Genomic DNA, 23,402 nt, shown 5'->3' on the forward strand with positions numbered 1-23,402 from the left:
GTGTCCTTCTAACAGGCAAGCTACATTTATTTCTGCTTTAGTGATCTGTGTGTAATGAGAAGGCAAATGAAAATGAAATGCTGACAATAATATTTCATGGTAAATACATATAGCATATTAAAATGTTCAAAATGCATGGGTGTATACATTTACATGACATATTATACTCTTACAACAAATCTGAGTAGCAGGGATTAGCAGTACAGAGCTGGCAGGTGCCAGAAAACCCACCAGACCCACCCAAATGCACTTCTGACATCCTGTAAATAAATAACGTTTTCTGAAATCCCACAAGGTTTTGACATTCTTATATGAGATCTTGCACAAGATTTTAGCAACCTGGGCTTTTGGAATGGAAGAGCTAACCAAGATGTCATGTGAAATATTCCTATTCCAGTCACTGCTGTATATGAAGCTATCTTGTATTGAATCAGATCATTTGTTCATCTAGTCCAGTCCCCAGCAACTTAGTGCATCTGAGAATTCCTAGTTAATGTGGCAAGTATAAATTGTTGGGAGTTGGAGTCCAAAACACATAAAGGGCAGCAGACTGAGGATAGCTGATCCAGAACTACCAGACTCCTAGCAGAACTCCCAAGATGTTGGGGCAGAAATCTTTTCCAGCACTGCAACCTGAAATTCTTTTTAAATGGATATGGAACAACAGAAGTAGCGTGCTTAAACCACTTATTCCTATTGTTTTGTGGGCATGTTCTTTTGTAATGCAATTCTTCTCAGGCTATTATGGCTAAAGATGTAACAACCCAAAGTTTGTATATAGGTCTTACTCTGTGTGTACCCATCTAAAATAAGGGTCTTGAATTCACAGCCCATAGGCTGCATGCAAACGTCCAAGTCATTTTGTGCAGACCTTGACTTCACAGTTAAGGCCAGAGGTGGTTTGCCTTGTCATCACTGCAGCCACTGCTGCAGCTCCTCCTTGCCCCAGCTTTCGGGTGAAAAGTTTAGCTCCTTGCTCAGGCAGGACAATCCAAGCATGTGAGCCATATTTCTCACACTAAAGCCATAGCAAGGAAGAGCTGTGTCAGCAATGATGTTAGTGATGGGAGAAGCAGACCCCAACTGTGGCCCTATCTCTGACAGTTCCTTAATGTGGGGCTAGGAGTATGGCCACCCCTCAGTCTACTCTGCCTGCAAAGCCATGTTTCCCACTCTAAAGCTGTATCAAGCAAGAGTGATAGTAGCAACAGTGGCAGGGAGAGCAAGTCCTGGCTCTGACCCTGGCTCTGATGGCCTTGCTCTCTCACCTTCCCAAAGAAGAGTCCACATATGGGGTTGGGGTGGAATGGGATCCAAGAGTTCAGCACAGGTTGGATTTCCACATCACAAGATTCCTTGGATATTATTTGCAGAGCCAACAAGTTTGCTGATCCTAGCTGCGCTCCATGCAAGACCTATCTACTGCACACCCAAATTCAATGTTATTAGCAATCTAAACTCTGTGTTGCTTTCACCTTGTCCTAAATGGCAAAAATGTAGCTCTGCTTCACAGGGATTTTTATAACATTTTAGGCTTAATGACATACTATGATACTCTTTGCTTTCTTTATTTTTGACTCATTACATACTTTTGTATCAGTGAATGAAAAGGTTTCGGTCTTGTGGCCCTTGGACTAATGAACTAATCTTCACATGGTCCTCATGATGATTTGAGTTTAGAACTCTGCTCTATGAGCTATTCGTAATTTCAAGGATAATGAAAGATGTTGGAAGCTTGCCAACTTGCAACCTTTCTTACTGAGAATCAAATATGATGGAACAGAGGGTTTTAGTGAAAAACAATGTACTGAAATGTCCTTATATATAGAATTGCCACAGATGGAGATAACATTCTCTATTCTATATTTAGATCCTAGCAGGTTTCTCTCCAAAGAGCAAACTGATAATTGAACAGGAATAATGTATTTTATTTGTTTTTAAAACTAATCATAATTAATTTATCATCACCATATTTGATAAATCTAAAGTACTAAGTTCTGATATTTATACTTTTTCCCAGCATGGTGGTTAACTATAAAGAAAACAAGGATTCAGTAGGACAGAAGGGGGAATTTTAGCAGCTCCAATCTTATTAATTTTTGTAACAATATTTATAAGCTGCTCCAATCCATATAGACTCAGGGCACTATACAGCATACAATACTAAAAAAAAAAATGAAACAAAATAATAATGGCACTCAGCTAACTATGATAATTCCCCAAACAGATTTTAGGCCAAAGGCTTGCTAGAATAGTACTGACTTAACTTGTTTCCTAAAAGCAAGGTTGGTTGGGGTTATTCATATTTCTGGGGCTAAGATGTTCCATAAAGCAAGGGCTACAAGGAAGCCCATGCCTCATAAAGCTCACAAGGGAGGGGGAGACCCTCAATGGGCCCTCCCTAGCTGTTCAAACCTATTTTGGTGCGGTGTTGCCTGACATAATCCAATGCTTCATTATAAAGGGTTTTAAAGCTAACAAAGTCCCAATTAGGCCCAATAACCAGTCTTTATAGGACTGCCTGGGTAACTGTATATGCAAGAAATGCACCACATTAGGAATTGCCAAAATACAATTATTTGAAGAGCCACTCTCATTCACCTGAAAACTGCAGTATTCAATATTTAGAGCAAGCTTCATTCAAGCAGGTTCATTTAGACGTAAGGATGATTCCAGGCAAGGTTTTATTGGTCAGTTACCACATTTATGGACTGCACAATAAAAACCTTGTTTGTTTATTCCTATTTCTGATGGCCTTTAGGTAACATGTTTTTTTATTATTATTATTATTATTATTATTATTATTATTATTATTATTACTATTACTATTACTATTACTATTACTATTACTATTATTTAAATTTGTTACAGCTGCCCACTCTATTAGACCCTGGGTGGCTTACAAAGTCCAGAAAAAATAAAAACAATTAAACACACATAACCACACATAAACACGCAGCCTGGACTAAAACAACCCAAAAGATAAGCCATACAAATACAACAGGGGCCCACAATACATCAATGAATACATTAACTCCAGACCTGGGAACAGAACCAGGTTTTAAGGACTTTCCAGAATCCCAGGAGAGTGGGTGCTATTTGTATCTCTGGGGGGATGCTGTTCCAGAGGGCAGGGGCAGCAACAGAGAAGGCACATTTCCTTTGTCCGACAAGAGGGCAGCATTTAGTAGAGGGGACCTGGGCTGCACCCACTCTGTCTGAACATACCAGGCAGGCAGAGACAATTGGAGATCAGTAGTACCTCAGATTACCAGGCTTAAAAGTTGACAACCAGCACCTTGAATTGTACCTAGAAGCCTGCTGGCAGCCAATGCAACTCACATAGCAATGGCGACACATAGGCATACCATGAGGTGCCCATGACTGCTCATGCCACTGCATTTTGTACCAGCTGTAGCTCCCAAATAGTCTTCAAGGGCAACTCCATGTAGAATATATTGCAATAATCATTGCAATGAGGTGACCAGGGAATGAGTGGCTGTCTGAAGGACCTCCACAGCATCCTCCCTCACTGTACAGAGCATATCAAGTACCTTGTATATACTCTAACGAAGGGCAATGACACAATAAAGTCACATATCTGCTCTGGGCTGGAGTCCACTGTGGTGAGCAAGACAATATATTTTGTTGGTAATTGGGATTCTTTTTCTCTTATGGAGCCCAAGGAAGCAGCTAGGGCCCTCTATCGTTTGAATTTTGACACCTGCAGACCTGATCCATATCCCTTCTGGCTTCTTTGGATGGCTTGGCTGGGGCAGGGGCAATCAACTCCTCTCTGAGGAAAGGCATAGTGCTTCCTGCTTTGAAAGAGACAGTAGTGTGCTATCTCCTGAAAAGGCTATCCTGGACCCAGCTGTCTTTGATAACTTCCGTTCCTCAAAGATTGCTAAGAAGGTGAAGATGAATTAGCTACAGAAGATCCTAAATGAAAAAGATTTTCTGAATCCTTTTCAGTCAGGATTCAATCCTGGTTATGAGAAAGAAACAGCACTGTTTGCTCTGGTTGATAACCTATGCAGGGACCCAGATGGGGGGAATATGCCCCATTTAGTTCTATTAGACCTCTCAGCACTGTTCAACACCATCCAGTGTGATATCTTTCTGGACTCCCTGCACAGGTTGCGATTTGGAGGTACCATTGTACAATAGTTTTGCAGGCTCCCTATTCTATATTTCACTAGCTCCCTATTCAAGCCACAATCCAGTTTAGACTACTGGTGTTTGTACATAGACCCCTCCAGTCACAAACTCCCCAGGATTTCTCTTATGTCTTCTTACAATCCTGTTCATTCTTTAGTTCCTCTGAGCAGAGACAATTGTTGGTTTCTTGCACCATGGTCTCAGCTTCCAGGCCTTGGGTACTTAGCCACACAACTCTGGAATTAATTTTCTTTCTTTCTTTGTCTCTATGGAAACCTGATGGCTTTTGAAAGGGGTTTAAAGATGGTGTTTATTGAGCGGAAGGGATATTGCAGAAACTGATCATTCCACTCTACTCTTACTTAGCTGACAGTTGTAGGTTATCACCTGTTTTAAATTATTATGGATGTACCTATGTTGAGTCCTATCCCAGGGCATTGTTTTAACTTTGTGTTGGTTGTTTTACTGTTAATATTTGTCTACTGGGGTCTGAGCTAATTTGGGGGAAATTATTTGTAATTTTTGCAGAAGTTTTGTGGCTTGTTTTCCTGAATGATTCCGTTTCATGGTCAAGAGAGGCCACACTCAAGTCCTTGGAAACTCCAGTGTGGGGTGCTTCAGGCCTTTATACTATTTAGCATCTGCTTGGAGATTTCTGTTCAACCCCTGACATTTATGCCGAGAGGTTCCAAAAGTTCCGTTTTATTCCCAAGACTGCTTATCCTGTATATGAAACTTTTGCATGAGATCATATTATGATTTAGAATAAAGTATCATCAATATGCTGGTGACATGCAGCTCTGTCTCTTTTTTCATAAGATCTAGTACTGGCAGTGAAAGTGTTTGAATCAATGTTATGAACTGGATGAGGGCCAACAAACTGTAGCTCAGTCCAAAAAAGCCAGAAGTGCTGTTAGTGGAGGGCTTATCTGTCCAGCAGAGTGGCATTCAGCATGTTCTGGAAAGGGCTGCAGGCCTCTAAAGAATTAAGTTCATAGCTTAGGGGTGCTTCTAGAGCTTTCATGGTCATTAGAGGCATAAGCGTCCACTGTGGCACAGAGTGCCTTTCACCAGACTACACTGACCTTCCTGTTATCATCCTACTTGGACAGAGACAGCTTCACTACAGTAATCAGTGCCCTAACAATATCACATTTGAATTACTTCAAAGTATTTACATGTGGGACTGCCCTTGAAAATTATCTAGCAACTCCAGTTAGTACAAAATACAAGTGTACTGACTAGAGCTGGCATTATGAACATATTAAGCCAGTTTTATAAAAACTTTCCAGTTTATCTCTGATCCTAATTTAAGGAGATGGTATTAACCTATAAAGCCCTTCATAGCTACAAACTGCAATATCAATAGAGGCGAATATGTGTAGCTCAGGGTTGAACTGTGGAGTCCTTGGGGTTCTCTGAGCTTGGTTCTTTTCTTACAAACATCTCATTACCCACTAGGTAACATCTTCAGTGCTAAAATGGGAAGGGGTTTGCTCTCTATTTATGCTGCTGCCTTCAGACAAGGCAGCAGTTAACAGACACATAAACAACATCTACATACTGTAGAGACAAAAGACCAGAAGAGCACCTCACCAGCAATCATCACCCAGATAAGCAAAGGTTGCCACCAGGCACACAAGCAGTAAACAGTACCCTAATCAAGGAACTACCAGAGGAGCAAAACAAACCCCCAACCCCCATCAGCACTGGCAAGGCATGCCACAGTATACTGTATAGAGAGCAAACCCGATCCCATTTTAGCACTGAAGATGCTACCTAGCCGGATAATGAAACGTTTGCAAGAAAAGAACCAAGCTCAGAAAACTCCAAGGACTCCACAAACTGCAATATCTGAAATCTGGGGGGTTCTCTTGGACTCACAGCTTCTGCTCAATGAGCAGGTGGCAGCCATGGCCAGGAGAGTTTGTGCATTGTGTACCAGTTGTGCCCATTCTAGGGTCAGGAGGCACTGATCACAGTCACCCATGCTTTAGTCACCCCATAACTGGACTATTACAACATGCTTTATGTGGGGCTGCTCTTGAAGAGCATTTGGAAGCTTCAGCTGATCCAGAGTGAAGCAGCATATGCAGGTTGGGCACAACGTGGTACACTTATGTAACACCACTGCTATGAGAGCTGCACTGGCTTCCATTGGGCTTCCAGGTGTAATTCAAAGTGCTGGTGGTCACCTTTAAAGCCCTGCATCCCATGTGACCAGATCACTTGAGGGACCACCTTTCTCCAGTGGTATCCACCTATCCGACTAGATCTGGCAGAGTGGGCATACTCCAGGTACCCTCAATGAAGCAGTGTCACCTGGTGAGTCTCAGAAAGCATGCCTCCTCTGTCATGGTACCTGTCCTATGAAGTAGCTTCCTCCCCCAAATACAGACAGTCCCAACTCTATTGGTCTTTCACAAGGCCACAAAGACCTGGCTCCTCCCCCAGCCATTTAGGCCAGGGTGTTTGTTTTGAGTACAGGTGTATGTGATTAGTGATCTTAACTAAGCCTTGATGAGGTTTTATTTGGTTTTTCTTGGACCGTGTTTTTGTTCAACACTAGAGTTTTTTGAATAGATGGGTGACCATATGAATTGGTTGGATAGATACATACATAAATACACTGATTTCTATAAGCTCCTACATGTACACTAAGATCTTCAAAGCCTTGATATTGGAGACTTCCCTGGCTGATGATGTAAGTGGCTACCCAAAGCAAGCTTTTTCAGTGAGAGTCCTCTAACTCTGTTTTACCTTTCCCAAGGATGCCTGATGCCAATTTTATTGCATTTTAGCAAGTTAAAAATCATTTTAACTTGTACGCTCTGAATAAAATAATATGCTAATTTCAAACACAAATGCTGCTAAAGTTATTTAAATGAATATGGTGGCTGTTTTTATTGCTTGATTGTGTATATTAACACATACTGCTCCGACATTTTTATTTTGCAATTTTAATTTGTTATAAGGTCTCCTGGAACAATCTGTTTTTGAATGATGACATACTAATTTTAACAGCAAGTAAATATAGTGGCTCTAATAGAAGTTGGAAGACTTGTACATGACAGTTGGTGTAACAAAATTAACATATTTTTAAATCCCCAAATAACTTACACCAGTATCTGAGCAGAGTGTGTGGCAGCTGCTTAAAAAGTCTGCACATCTGAGGCCCCACTGAAAAATTCATGTGCCCCTGCCAGACATATAGGTTTTGTCCTCCAGCACATTGATAAAAGCTGCTGGGAAGTGCTTGCTGAAAGCTTCATTGTCCACAGGACAGTTTGTCATATTTTCTTTCTATAATATGATGTCCAAATGCTTCCAGTAACTATTGGATATATCCAAACTGAAATCACAACATTGAAACAGGCTTTCATGTACTGGTTTGATAATGATTTCTTTTCTCTTTTAGCTCACAACTCCAGTTTTCCCAGTAGTCATCAAGCTAGGACATGCTCATGCAGGAATGGGGAAGGTAAGGAAGTAGCAAGGCAACAGAATATGTGCATCGATGCTCTCACTGTGGGTATGATAGTGCAGAATCTCTTCAGTCAAATAAGTCAAGTTTCTAAAATCTTTGTGTCACCCTTCATGAAAAGAGGTAAGTCCATACTATGTTGGTCATGTTGGCCAGACCATATGAAAGAAACAGATGGGTACTGGGTAGAGGGCAGGATACTGAAGTAAAAAACAGTTACAGGAAATTTAATGTGATGAGGGCAAGGGTATTTGATTCCAGGGTAAATTCACAAAACCTGGAAGACATATTAGGAATAATTGTTTCAAAGGAAAGTAGGTCCTGTCTTCCAGCGTAAGCAGATTTTTTTTAATTACAAAGCCCTAGGATCAGCAACATGGTAGAATATCTCTACTTTCTTTTTTCCTTTTTCTTCTTTTTCTAATATATGTCTGTGTGCTTTCGGTTTAATTAAAGGCAAAAATAAACAATAACAACTGTAGAAGATCCACTGGCATTGAAAATCCAGTATCTGATTATTACTGAGAATGATCCTCAGATACTACTACAAATTATTTTTCATGTCTGGGTCAGCTGATGGAAAGTTGTTAGCTTATCATTTCTATAACATTGTTTTTCTGCCCAATAAGCCATTCTCCCTTGACTTCTATTTCTATATCATTATTTTGTTCATTTCATATCCAAGGCAAGGAAGAATTTGAATTTAAGTGACAGTTCCTTTCTTCAGTCTAGCAAACACTTTCTCTGCTTGGCAACAGAACTTGTAAGGAAGAACTAAACTAATCTGACCAAGAGTTAATGACCTGGCTTATATGGGTTTTGCTTAATCATGGTTTATTGAGGAAATCATAATAGCTTTGGATCACACAATACATACTAAGCCATATCTCATCCTATACAATCAAACCACAATATACTTTAGCACAATGTGTGAACCTCCCAAATATATGACAAGCAAATTAGAGGAAGAAGCTGGTAGAACCGAGATTGAGAGTAAAGAAGCCAAAACCTAAAATGTGAACTGGTTCTACTATTCCATAATATTTGTATATTTTCTTCTTTTTAATATAGCTGGGTTGCATTTGAATTTCATATTGGGCTACCATGATCTTCCCCACTTTAAAAATGCTTTTGGGATCCTGACTATGGGTTTACTTAACAATCCACAAATTAGGCATGAGGGAACAGGCAAACATTTGTCCTGACAATGTTTTTTAAAGAAGCACTCATTTCCAAAAAGAAAACATACTTTTGCTAGTTTTCTTCTTGCTAGCTGGTTTGCAAAATTTAAAATATGTGTGTTTATGTTTGTGTTTGTGTTTGGGGGTGGGGGGGGTGTTACTGGCAACATTCAGTAAATGTTGCCTCATTTTTCCTCTTTTTCCCTCTTCTCACCCAATAATATGACATACCCATGTAAACACATACCATGCCATGGACATCAGCTCTATCATGGATATTTTAACTGTGACTGAATGCCACATGTAACCAAGGCCATTTAGTGAACACTGAGATGTAAAAGGAATTTAAAGCTGAAGTAGACAATATGCAAGAGGCATATTGCCCAACTTTAAGATTATTTCCATTTATTTAAGCACAACTAGTCTTTTATAGGATCATTTAATATAGAGAAGCCTAATTCCTAGCTCTTTAATTTTGAAAAACACAGTCCTTATGCAAGAACAGGGTTTATTGGAAAAAGAATATAGCTCCATTGGAACCTATTGCCCACACATAGAGGATGATTTTGTAAAGGGGATATTTTTTTTAAAATGTATTTATTTATTACAGTTATATCCTGCCACAATCTGATGACTCTCAATGATTTATGTGATATAAGAAAAATCAAATAAAACACCCATGGTACATTTAAAAACAGAAATTGAATAATTAAATTATAAAAATTTAAATCAAGTCACAAAAATCAAAACCAATACAAACTATAACAACAGTAACATGAAATGAAATAACAAAAATAAGAAAATTGTTTTTAAAGATGGTGACTTAATCCTTGTTTTTGATCACCTCAATCCAGATCATCATATCATGTACTTAAAATTAGGATCATAAAATAAGATACTAGGGCAGGACTATATACAATTTGCATTTAGATAATAGTTTTACTTTATATGATTAAAATCATACTTTTTAATCAAATTTGAAATTAAAGAAACATGCAAGCATAGAGAAATTAAAATCAGGATCAATCCATGTATATCAGTCTCAAATATGTGGGTTTTCGAGTCTCCCTTTGAAAATGAAACATAAATAAAATTATGCAGACAAAAAGATTCTATTACTTAGGTGCCTTAGGCAGAAATGTCCAGCTAGTTCACCTTTTCTGCGTGAACAGATTTATGGGATAGTTAGGTGTCTTCAAGTCAAATCTGGTCCTTATGGACAACCTGCCATCTCAACCTAGCCAATGCACAGCTCTGCAAAGAACCTTCCAGTGATCTCATTGAAGCTGTCCATTCATCTTATCTGTTGTCTTCTACTTTTCCCAACCTTGCAAATCAAAGCTATTTTTTCTAATCCATCATCTCTTTGCATCACATGTCCCAAATATGTGAATTCCGGTTTGCTTGTTGTCATCTCAAGGGAGCAGTTGATCTTTGTTTTGTCCAGGACCAACTGATAGGCTTGTTTTGTAGTCCATGGTACTTTTACATGTGTCAACAAAGTGTCTACAAAGCCATAATGCATAGATGTCTACCTTCTTTCTCTCATTCTCTCAGCTATAGGACAAAATAGAATGATTGTGGAAAGCACAGGTGGGTTACAAGTGGAAGATTACCTTATCTAGACGTCCATCCTCCTAAAATTCCACATAGATGGTAGGGTGATGATATAATAAAAGTCTTTGTGGAAGTAATTAATCCCTCTGAATTTGTACACCAAGGAGTAAAAAGTTCTCAATCTCTATTTTCTCATTCCTGTTAAAGGCAATTGTTGACACCACTGAATGATCCTACTGAATGACAGCCTCCTGAGTTCCTACCCCTCCAAAAGAAATGTAACTTCCCTCTCTCTCTCTCTCTCTTGCCTTCTCTCTCTCTCTCTCTCTCTCTCTCTCTCTCTCTCTATATATATATATATATGCATACATACATATATATACACACACATACATACATGCATGTTGAGATAACTTCATATAACCTTGTTTGCTTCATTGATGCTGCAAATTACCATCTGTTGTTTTCCTACAATTAAATGAACTGTTATCTACAAAGCAATATGTATTATTTAAGATAGATGCCACAAAGGCAATTTTCTTTCTTGACATATCCATCAAATAACAGAGGAATAAAATAAACCAATATTTTCTTTATTCCACAAAATTCAAAAATATTTAGCAAGAATAGTCTGTTTTTCTATTCTTATCTAGGTCTCCATCCTGCATACAAAAGCTGTGTTGTTTGCAGAAAGGCTCCAGACAACTTTTATGAGTAATCTAGTGTCAAAGCAGAAGTCTTTAAATAAAAAGGAAATCAAGCTGAAGTGAATTTAAGAATGAAGAGGAACTCCCAGTCAAAATTTTGTAAAAATCAAACTTGCTCATAAGAAACCCAATCTATAATCTTTCAATCCAAATTGATTTTAACATTCCCATAAATTCTATATTCTCATAGATATTGGGCTTTAGGTAAAAAAGAAATTATATAGTATTGTGTGTGGCAAGTGTTATCTAACTTCTCACAGATAAAACAATAGAAGTGCATTTTGAAATGTTTGTCTTTTTAAATAATTTAAATTTTGAATTGATATAACATTTACTTTTATCATATATAAGAAAGCAAGCTTCACTTACTTGTGTATGTGTGTGTGTGTGTGTGTGTGTGTGTGTGTATTCATTGATTATCAGCCCAAGTCAATCCACTGCAGAATAAAGGCCTCTTCATCTGCTCTCCAGCTTCTTCAAAATGCCACAAATCACAACATTTTTTAATTAAGTTATATCATCTGCCCAGTATTCTTGGGGCATTTTCTAGGCCTTTTAAAGTTAGTTGGTATCTAATCAAGGATTGTTGTTGTCCACCACTAATCTGCCCATCAAGTGATATGGCCAGCCTACTGCCATTTCCATGAGGTGACCTGCTTCACTATGTTACATATTCCAGTCTTTTCTATATACTTATTTTTGTCACATCATGCTATGTTAAGCATTTGCCATTTCATGCTTTCAACTCTGTAACTTTAACTTCTGCACTGCTTTTGCATTTATTGTCCAAATTTCACAACTACATGTCAGCACAGGTAATATAATTCATTAATTGATTAAACAATTCCCTCTTTAAGGAGGTTGGTATGTTGCTTTTGAGCATGAAATTGTCCTAGTGCTCTCCAACCTAGTTCAAAATTTCTTCTATATCACCTTCTATGGTAATTTTTTGACTGAAGTGGGGGGGGGGAGAGAGAGAGAGAGAGAGAGATGAGCTGTTAATGCAATGTAGTATATTTACTTTATCTAATGCCAACTGCGGGCTGAACCAGCAGACAGGAACTTTAAAACTAACTGGCAACAGATCAGCACATCACAGCAAATTAGAAATCAGATAGGTTCCCTCTGTTTTACTATTACAGCCAAGGTTTCCTGCTGTAGAAACCTGGGTAGTGTGGAAGCCTTTAGCTTCTGAAAGCTAAAAAGCCTAGTTTGCCATGGTGTATGGCTGCTCTGGTGTATCCTGTTTCATTTATATTAAAAGGAAGCCAGTAAATAAGATTGGATGGCACATCTTAAGAGGTCAGTTCAATCCTTGGCAAGTCCATTCTATTATCTTCACCCATGCAAAAGCCTTTACAGTAATTCCACATAAAGTAACTTAAGACAATTGGCTTTCCTGGATCTAATCTTGCAATTTATCTATACTCAACTCAAAAATATACAATTCTCTCAACTTCAGTGACATCAGCAGACATTTTTCTTCACTATTTTGGTCGTGTAATCAAAATTGTCAGAAGAAAATGTTCAGTATCTTCAGGTTATGTTTATACATCTTACTTCCTAATGGTGAGATTTTTGGTATACCCATGCTCACCCAGGCTTGTTTTCTGAAAGGACTCATTGAGGCTTTGGACATTTCTGTGGTATAAGGTTTATTTACGGGGGGGGGGAGGGAGAGAGAGAGAGAGAGAGAGAGAGAGAGAGAGAACATAAGATGAAGGTTCACAGCATTAGCACTTTTCCCCATCAGATTTTTAGGAGAATCATATTACTAGTGAATTTCCTGCAGAAAGCAAATTCAGTTCTCTGCCTTATTTCTTCACCCTGGCAGACAAAGCTTGTACCCTCCCCCTGGCATAGTGGGATAAAAGAATGAGTAGCCTTCTTCAGCTCTTCAAACACCTACTCTGTGTTTATTATTGGCCATTTATCAGCTCCTAAGCCCTATGGTCAGAGAACACCCAAACTGATAGTTCAGTCCATAGAACTATGATCAAGAATTACTGAGCTGGCAAATATTTTTTCAAAGAAATGCATTTTGAGAAGAGATACAGAGCATGGCACTAAATATTTATGATGATGTAGCTTGGAGGGTTGCTGTCTATCTCCTCAATACATCTTTTCCCCTTACATATTTACCATTATTTGTCACAGTTATCTTTGTTCCTATTCTCACTCTGTGTGCATTTTTCTATGAAATAAAATATAAAATACAGCAACAAAAGAATTGTTCGTGACATAACTTGACCAACCCTTCAACTCATAACAACATGAATGGTGTCACATAAATGGAGCACTTTTATTTCAAACCAGTATCATAATCCTTCAAGCAGCCAGCTTTGCAACCTGAACTACATTAATGAACTAAACTACACTAATTATGAATAAATCAAGAAAGCTTAAAAGGCATAAACAGATTAATAACAAAAGTAACATGTTCTTAAGAATGAATCTTTTGGATTTTTACTCATCGCACTCCATATTTATGTAATGTTAGCCAGGCTGAACATGCCATTAAAATCTCTCAGCCTGAATCCTATTATTAACCCTACCCTTAGTAAAGCAATTCTTGAATGGTTTTTCAACAGTCCCTCTATATCTCTATACTGCCATATTGTAACATGAGGAGTGAAATTCCACTTTCAAGAAAGAAAAGGTGGATTTATTTATTTATTTGTTTGTTTGTTTGTTTATTTAATGTATTTGAATTTATTGGCTGCACAGTTCCAGTAGACTCTGATCTATCCAATTACTAACTAGGTCACCAAGAAAATGAACTTTGGGCCTTGATCATTAAGTGGTATAGTGTTCAACTGATTGTTTCTTCGTTGGAGTGCATGTTTAACCCCCAATCCTATCACCCATGGGATGGCATGAGTGCAACAGAACTTGGATGGAAGACCAGCAATCTGTTTTAAAATATTATATAAAGGTAACTGGAGCACATTTCTTCCAAAAAATTTAGGATAGAATGAAAACAGAGACCTTAAAGTAAATGTATTTATGTATTTAACACATTTGTATGCTGTGTTAAATACATAATAAAAAACTACTCTCAGTAGCTCACACAGAAAATAATACAATACTGTATAAACCCATACAAAAATAAAAAGTCAACACTGCAATAGGAAGAAAATAAAAGATGGCAACAACTCAAATCAGGAAGGCACTCTGCAAAAGCTCAGTTTTAGGAGCTTGTGGAAAGCCAACACATTTCTTTTCTAGATTTATTACTGACCAAATGAGAGGACACCATATGTCCCCAAATTTCTCCATCTCTGTATGAAACTTAAAACAACCACTGTGAAAAATGCATGCCACTTATATGGTAACTTGGCTCCCAACTGTACCACATTCCTTCAAACAGAGCCTTCACCTCTCCTTGACCAGATCATGGAACAGAATTATGCCAGTTTTATAGTGAAGGGAAAGAACATTTCCTATTTATGGGTTATGTGTATTTTTGTAATTCTAACTTTGCTTTTAGGCCTCTAAAATTAGATCAGTTAAAGAGATTCCTTCAGATCCCTATCAGCCTCAGATATTTTTTTAAAATACTATTTAATGCAATTCATGGATCAACACTTTGTTATTTGCAGTCACTGTTTGCAATATTTGGGGTGGGGTATTTTTGTGCTTCGGGGATTTGGGGTTTGTTATTGTTGTTGTTTACATGTAGCCAAAAATAAGGAGATCCATTAGTGTCTTGTTTAAACACTAAGAGTCTTTTAGAGGAGAAAGCTTTTTCATCATCATGATTTTTCCAAGGCTAGAAATAAAAATAAAAATAAATATCTCTAAAGCCAAAAGTATGAAAAACTGTTTTCAAAAGGAAAAGAGTAAAAGTATTCAGCTGACAACAGACAAGTATTTTCTTAAAAGGAGGGTAAATAACTTCAGATATAACACAGGGTAAGCATCCCGTTCCCACATATTCTGACTCATTTTAATGTCCACCACCCATTCCTGGAAATCACAGGCTTCTCAAATAATGAACTCACTTATGACATGTGTTTCTGAACATACATTGTGCCACAATGACAGTACCTGGAAGTTACTAGTAATATGGATTATTCAGAATAAAACCTCTTGTAGATGGAAATAGCTCAAGCACAGTAATTCAGTTTTAACATTCTGATTGTAAGATTTAGTTTGCTTCTTGGCAACACGTTTTTGCAAAATAATTAATTCTTTGGTTTCTGAATGGAAGCTCTTGGGAAGTTGAAATGGGAAATTAATAGGACGCATATCAGACTGAGCTAATGGTTGTATTCTTTCAAGAAATATTATTAAGAGCTACCTAGGCTTTCTATACTTTTTAGCTATGTGCGTATCTGTATGCCTGTGGATGTGAAATATATATTCTTGAAAGGAACTTAGTAGTATTGGATATAAAAGTGGGCTCCTGATTCTAAATTATTGTATAATGTATGCCAATAATATTCCTGACGAGAGGGACAAGAAGATATATAACAATCATCCCAGAATCCTGCTCAGCTGGACTCCTCCCTCTCCATTCCCCAAAGTGACCCCTATCACAAATAGTCTTGTTGGAAGGCACCTAAGATTTATTCTGTTTTTATTTACATCATGTAATTCACTCTGGAAGGGTTGATAATCTGAAATGCTAGTTATAAATAATTGTAATAAATAAATATAAATAGATGGATAGATTAATAAAAGAATGAACAGATATTCTGTCTCTTGCCTTCCTTAGCAATTAAGCTGAGATTTTAAACCACGTGTGCAGTGTACCTAAAAAAGAAGGATCTATAACGAATGGTAGTATCAAATACCAAGCCTATAGTGTCATCATCTCATATTTGTGTATCCAAATGGAGCATTACATGTTTTGAATTAAAGTTCATCTGCAGCAGATAAGGGGTTGAAAATCATAGAGAGATCATAGAAAAGACAGTGTCAGTTCAGCAAAGTCTAAAGCTGAAGTGATCCCTTATATTCCAAACTAAAGATTGCTGGAGCCTCATCTTTAAATTTCAAAACATTTAATAGGCTCATACTATACATTCCCATTTCTCCAACAGGAAAACAATGGCTGATTCAGACTTATCCATTACTGAATGGTCACACCAATGTCCAGCATATCGCAATTCTCTCTCTCTCTCTCTCTCTCTCTCTCTCTCTCTCTCTCTCTCTCTCTCTCTCTCTCTTTTAGGAAGGGGTAATAAATTAATTATATTACTAGTACTTATATAGTGCTTGAGTTCTATAGGTATCTCTGTATTCTGCAATTTAAAAAAGTAAAAATTCCATACATCCTTACAAATATCAGACAATCTTAGTCTGACCATCGGCCAGAGAGCTACCTCCTTTTTCTCAAGTTGCGCCCTGCCTTTTATTGACAGAACCAAACACTTTGCTTAGTTTATTGCAGATTTGCTATCTCTTATCTCCAAAAGTTGTTAAGCTATCTGAACATAAAGATCTACCTTAACATGGAGCTGCTTATATTCTGAGAAAGGGAAAAGATCTATCTAGTCTGAAACCAGTTTCGTAATTTCAGCTGTAGTGGCTCCAACCCAAAATATGTAACACGAAGTTCAGAAATGTGTTTATTGAACACCAGATTAGGAGGCCCAGATTGAATATGTAACCTAAGATTTATGAGATTAAAATAAGAAAAAGGAAAAAAAAAACCTGCAGTGTGTGTTCCATGGAAACAAACCCACTCTTTAAATTTCCATTTCCTCTTATTTGAAAGGAGCCAAAATATACATCTGTAGTCCAGATACTTTCACTTTTCATTTATAACCTAATTAAGCCCCCCCCCCAAAAAAAGTTAATGGAATTGAAGGGGAGAAACGTTGAGTAGGACAATGTCCTAGGAATGAAAGCCATGAGCAACATATGAACTTAATTTCCTGAACCAGAGATAGGTTTGATCTTTCATTTAATTCTGCCTTGATTTTTTTTTTAATTAATACTCAGTTTTAAAGTGAGCTTTTGGTCTCAGCTGCATTTCCTTCCCCAAACCTGAAATATGGTCACTTCTACCCAGGCTTTTCATTCCAGCACAAAGATGTCCCACTGTACACTGTTCATTTTTCTCATTGCATCAGCAGTTGCCTACACATTACACAAGTGCCTGCAATCGTTTCAGTTGGTATGTTGATGGGTCAGCCAGCAGACCCTATGGGTCATGTTGCTGATTGCCCATTCAAAATATTTTTTTTAAAAAAATTAAAACATTCAAGTTCAAAAGCAGCCAGTCTGTGAATTGTCCAAGGCTTTGCATGAGGCAACTGGCATCAGCTGAGACTCAGAAACCAACTGCCAATCACATTCCTTGCTCCGATGCATACTATGGAACTACATTCAGCAGTGCAGAGCACACTTACTGTGCGTGGCATAAGGCGTGCTATGTGGGGCAGCCAAACTTTGGGCAGGTTTGGCTCCTCCCAGCTCCAGCAAGGGGACAACAGAAGATCTACCCAGCTGTGTGCATTCAGCCTTGTCTTGCCTCTTAACTGAAAGGCAAGCAGTGTATGGACTCAGTGAAATAAGTTGGGATTTAAATGGGTGTGTATAATGACAAAATCCCAAGAGTTCCTGGGTAAATCCAAAATGGCAATGTAAAGGAACCCAATGGCATTCCTGAACTCCTCAAACCTGTCAAGGAAGATGAGAGATGCAAGAGGTACAATACACATATTTTCCTCAAACCTTGGTGCTCAAATTTCTCTGCAGTTGCTTCTTTTGTGTGTCCTTGTATGAAGAAAAACCACACACAGATTGCTTCCTTGCAGTTTATGCAGTTAGGCAAACATAACTGGCCCCTCAGCAGAGTAGCATAAGATGCAATTATGCTTCATCTAGTTTGGACCCCAGCAGAGCAGCAAAAGAACGCTTTTGTTCAGATGCTGGTATCTGCTAACAATAGATATGGGAAGTTGCAAAAGGCATAATGAGACATCCATTTCATTTCATTTCATTTCATATTTCATTTATTTATTTTAACATTAGTTGCCTTTTGGGTCATTTGGGTCAAAATATAGGAAAGAATTCAAAGAAATAACCAAATAGGTACAACATAATATTTTAATATTTGCTGGGTTTGATTAAGTAGTGCTATGATATATGTAATTCTCTTACCCCCAGCATATTGGATTGTTAGATAGCAGCACTAACAGTGCTTAACACTGTCACTTTTATTTGGCAGAAAATGCCGCCCATTGATAAAGATGGAGAATCAGATTTCAACAATAAGCAATACCTCCTATTCTGAAGCAGAGACTTGAAAAGAGCAAAAGAAAAAAACCCACATTTCAAAACTAAGAAGCCTATAACCAAAAGAAGATAGCTGTTCCACCCTTTCTCTTGCTCTTCTTATTTGGCTATTGTATGAGACAGGATTGGGCTTACATAGTACTTAGAAGCAAAGTGCTTACCCTTTGGTTATAACATTGAGATTTGGTCAAAAGAAGGGCAACCACCAGAATCTGCCCTTAGTAGAAGCTTCAGAGGATTAGATTAGCTGAGCTCCAATCATTGTCATGTAATTCTGAGAATACAGATAAGTAAGAAGAGGTTGCTTCTTCTCTGACTACATTCTATGCTGCATTGCCAAGAGAGAGAGACAAAGAGGAAGGTCATAGTAGTTTTCATACTAGAGGGCAATGTGGACTTAACCTTTTCTTTTTTGGTACTCAGGAAGCTTGAGCAAGAGAAAGGAAGTAGGACATGGCTGGTGGTGGTAGTGCTGCTTTGAGCATAGAATACCTTGCCCATCGCCTCAAATAGCAAAATGGTTCTGGGAAGAGTAATCAGGGAGCTTCTAGGCTGTGGAATAACTTTCCCTCCCCATTCTGTTCATAGAATCATAACATTGGGAGGGATCATTTAGGCCACTGAATCCAACTCAATGTCCTACTGAGTGCAGGAATCCAACTTAAAGAATTCCTGATATGTGATTACCCTGTCTTCACTTGTTTTTGGCCTGCCATACAAGCTATGTGTGAATGCAGCAAGTTTTTTGAACTGTATTATAGTTAGATAAATAGGCTTCAGATTAGATCTGCCTTCCTGAACTTGATGGTTTCCATTTGAATTGAGACTATAACTTCCATGATACATGCCAGCATTTGGAATTCTGGGACTTAAAATCCCAACACATCTGAAGGCCACCAGATTGAGGAATGCCAGTTTACACCCTTGACTAATAACAAAATACTGTTAGTGCTGTCTGTTTTCCTACCATTATATAAATATATGGTAATATATTTAGTATCTTCCGGTTCTGCTTTAGAGACAGGGGTTAGAAATGCTTTTGTTCAGCTGGAACTTCCTTATATCCATGATGCAGCTTATATGCTGCATCCTGCTTTAACAATAACAGAAAGAAAAAAAACACTCGGAATGTCAGATAATTTCATGTTAACAGATTTAGGCCAGATTAACACACATTTGCATCTGCACACATAGTTCTCACTGAGATGAGCTAGTGGAATCAAACAGCTGTTAAGTATACCACTCTTTTCCATTTTATATTTATTTGGAGTACCCATAATATGTAACCTTAAGGGGGGAACAAGGAGATCAACATTCCAGAAAAAATAAAATTGATTCAAGGTTTTGGCACAAACAAGGATAATATCAGACTAGATATTTCCTAGAGCCTCTGGAAATGCCAGTATGACTCATCTCTGCACTGAGATGATGCCAACAGCAACCTGCCTCTTTAAAATCATGTATGAACTTATTAAATGGGTTGCATTCTCCAACAATAACTTTAGAATTCAAATTGTGTAGCTCTGGGATAAAAAATAAAGATGCCCTCCAGTTGAGCACAACTCCTGGAGACCACACAGACAAACCACACAGTTTTCTTGGTTCCCTTGTGATCCCTTATCCATTTATTTGACCAACACTGCTCAACTTCCAAGCCCAAGAATTTGCCAGCTTGAATTCAGGTGGTCATAAGATACCCATTTACTAGAAGGCAAACTAGTGAAGTTGGTCCCTATGACTCCCAGGATATTCTGCCATTTTAGCATTGTCTTTCTTTTGGGCAGGTTAGTCCATTTCCAAATGAAGTCCTCTTTTATGTTATAAGAATGCATCTGTAGCTATGTGGGCTTTTTTGGAAATAAAGATGACTGAGACACCAGCACTTTGCTTTCAAAAATACTGTAAATATTTAAAAAGTAAAGTTAGATACAGCAAGAAACTTGATAGCATCAAGCTTGGTGGCACCACGATGTCTATGTTGTCTACCCAAATGCAGCTTATCATACAAACAGTACTTTGTTTATTATGAATTACAGTACTGTATTTTTTAAAAAATTCAGTACCCTTAACTTGCACAGTACAAATTGATAAGGTTGTTACAACAAGGTCACAGTCTAAAAGCATTGGGGTAACTAAAGAAGGGGAGGCACATTTGATTAAGGAGGAAGCGAAATGTGATTATTTAAGTTACACATGTTTAAGCTTAATGACAGTAGAGCACCCAGTTTTACAATATCTAGAGTTGATGGTCATGCAGCCAACAACATAATTACTGCAAATTTCATACAGAATGTTAAAATTATAAGTGGTTTGTCACTGTTTCTTTTGGGATAGCAGTATCTAAAGTGTATATTTGTACAGTTCCATAATAAATTTACAATGCTACTGAGTTAAAAATGGCAGCAGAGATCACACAGGCAGAGTTGCCTTGTTTTCCACATAGTAGACATTCTATATCTCCAGCAGCTGCATAAACAGGCAGAAGCAACATGGGTCCACTCCATGCCAGAAAACTGTTTGTTCATTTCTCTTTATCATGCTGCTCTCAAAGAGTGTCCTTCTCTATAAAGACAGGGACAAGCAAACAATGTTTGGTAAAGAAGCAGCCGGGATGCAGGTCCAATAAGCCTTTCTGGTCCTAAAACCAGAGCTACCAGGTCTGGACTGCAAAATGTCAGACAACCACTAAATGGCACCAAAGCAATATCATTTTCTTTACCCCTCCCTCCCCCCACAAATGTTTACTCTTTGATGCTATCTAGCAGCTGTCCTGGTATTTGCAGCCCAGATCTCGTATCTACCTAAATCTCCAAATTCTTGCTACATACATATACTGTATCTTTTTAACCACATACAAAATCCAACAGTCAGACAGAGCCTCCTTCTGCAGACTGGTACTTTCCAGAGGATATGAATTAACACAGCTGTTATCTACAACTTGAGGATGATATGAGTTATAGTGTAGGCCATCTTAAAAGCACCAGGCTGGCAAAGGTTGAGATACTTTATTTTTTATTTCTGTATCTTTAAGAATCTCAAGAAAGGTTACAATCCATGGATTACATAAATTAACACAGTAACATGCAATATATATAAATAATACAAAGAAGATCATAAGGTACAGACTTTCAGAAGGAATAGTAGAGGCCATGTTAAGACATTACTGCAAGAGTAAAAAGGCAGATATTCAACTTATATCAAAAAGCAAGCCTGGTTTGCAATATTGGTGCAAGCCTGGCTACCAGGGAAGGGTATTTGAAAGCTTGGACAAAGAAAGGGGGGAAGGGACAGAACAGAGAAAGCCCTCTCCCACATTCTTACATGGTGCACAGCTCCCACACACAGGGTGCTGAGGAGAGCTTTCTTTCCCCTCCAGATACATATACTGGAACAAGTGCTTCTTGGATTTGTTGTTGTTCAGTTGTTAAATCCTGTCCGACTCTTCATGACCCCATGAACCATATCGCGCCAGGCCTTCTTGTCCTTCACTGCCTCCCGGAGTTTGCTCAGTTTCATGTTCGTTGCTTCAGTGATGCTATCTAACCATCTCATCCTCTGCTGTCCCCTTTTCCTTTTGCCTTCAATCTTTCCCAGCATCAGGGTCTTTTCCAAAGAATCCTCTCTTTGCATTAGGTGGCCAAAGTATCTGAGCTTGAGCTTCAGTATCAATCCTTCCAATGAGCAATCAGGGTTGATTTCCTTTAGGATTGACTGGTTTGACCTTCTGGCAGTCCAAGGGACTCCTAAGAGTCTTCTCCAGCACCACAATTCAAAGGCATCAATTCTTTGGTGCTCAGCCTTCCTTATGGTCCAGCTGTCACAGCCATATAATGCTACTGGAAAAACCATAGCTTTGATTATGCAGATCTTTGTTGGCAAGGTGATGTCTCTGCTTTTTAATATGCTGTCCAGGTTTGCCATAGCTTTCCTCCCAAGGAGCAAGTGTCTTTTAATTTCATGGCTGCAGTCTCCGTCTGCGGTGATCTTGGAGCCCAAATAAATGAAGTCTGTTACTGCTTCCATTTCTACTCCTTCTATTTGCCAGGAATTGATGGGTCCAGATGCCATGATCTTAGTTTTTTTAATGTTGAGTTTCAAGCCAGCTTTCGCACTCTCCTCTTTCACCCTCATCAGGAGGCTCTTTAGTTCTTCACTTTCTGCCATCAGGGGGTATCGTCTGCATATCTGAGGTGGTTAATATTTCTCCCTGCAATCTTAATTCCGGCTTGTGATTCTTCCAGCCTGGCATTTCTCATGATGTACTCTGCATATAGGTTAAATAAGCAGGGTGACAGTATACAGCCTTGTTGTACTCCTTTCCCTATTTTGAACCAATCAGTTGTTCCGTGACCGGTTCTAACTGTTGCTTCTTGGCCTGCATACAGATTTCTCAGGAGACAGGTAAGGTGGTACCTGGTACCCCCATCTCTTTAAGAATTTGCCACAGTTTGTTGTGATCCACACAATCAAAGGCTTTTGCATAGTCAATGAAGCAGAAATAGATGTTTTCTGGAATTCTCGTGCTTTCTCCATGATCCAGAAAATGTTGGCAATTTGGTCTCTAGTTCCTCTGCCTCTTTGAAACCCAGCTTGTACATCCAGTAATTCTTGGTTCACGTACTGCTGAGCATAACCTTGCTGGCATGTGAAATGAGCGCAATTGTGCGATAGTCTGAGCATTCTTTGGCATTGCCCTTCTTTGGAATTGGAACGTAAACTGACCTTTTCCAATCCCGTGGCCACTGTTGCGTTTTCCAAACTTGTTGGCATATTGAGTGCGGCACTTTAACAGCATCATCTGTTAGTATTTTAAATAACTCAGCTGGAATACTGTCATCTCCACTAGCTTTGTTGTTAGTAATGCTTCCTAAGGCCCACTTGACTTCACTCTCTAGGATGTCTGGCTCAAGGTCAGTGACCACACCAGCATGGACATAAGGGACTTTAAGATCTTTTTTGTATAGTTCTTCTGTGTATTCTTGCCACCTCTTCTTAATCTCTTCTGCTTCTGTTAGGTCCCTGCCTTTTTTGTCCTTTATCATGCCCATCTTTGCACAAAAC

At 38.5% G+C, this 23,402-nt stretch overlaps 1 protein-coding gene across 1 annotated transcript in view; it reads left to right on the top strand.

The window, feature by feature from the left end:
* LOC103062299 (synapsin-3) overlaps positions 1-23,402 on the top strand; it is a 69,914-nt gene that overhangs the window by 22,576 nt on the left and 23,936 nt on the right. The window contains exon 2 of the mRNA XM_088141085.1: positions 7,580-7,642. Within this exon, the coding sequence (XP_087997211.1) occupies positions 7,580-7,642 (63 nt within the window). The remainder of the gene's footprint in view (positions 1-7,579; positions 7,643-23,402) is intronic.

This window comes from Python bivittatus, unplaced genomic scaffold (assembly GCF_059951505.1).
Source record: "Python bivittatus isolate LINGU-HERP-01145 unplaced genomic scaffold, Pbiv_v1 ctg000330_np1212, whole genome shotgun sequence".
NCBI classification, from domain to species: domain Eukaryota; kingdom Metazoa; phylum Chordata; class Lepidosauria; order Squamata; family Pythonidae; genus Python; species Python bivittatus.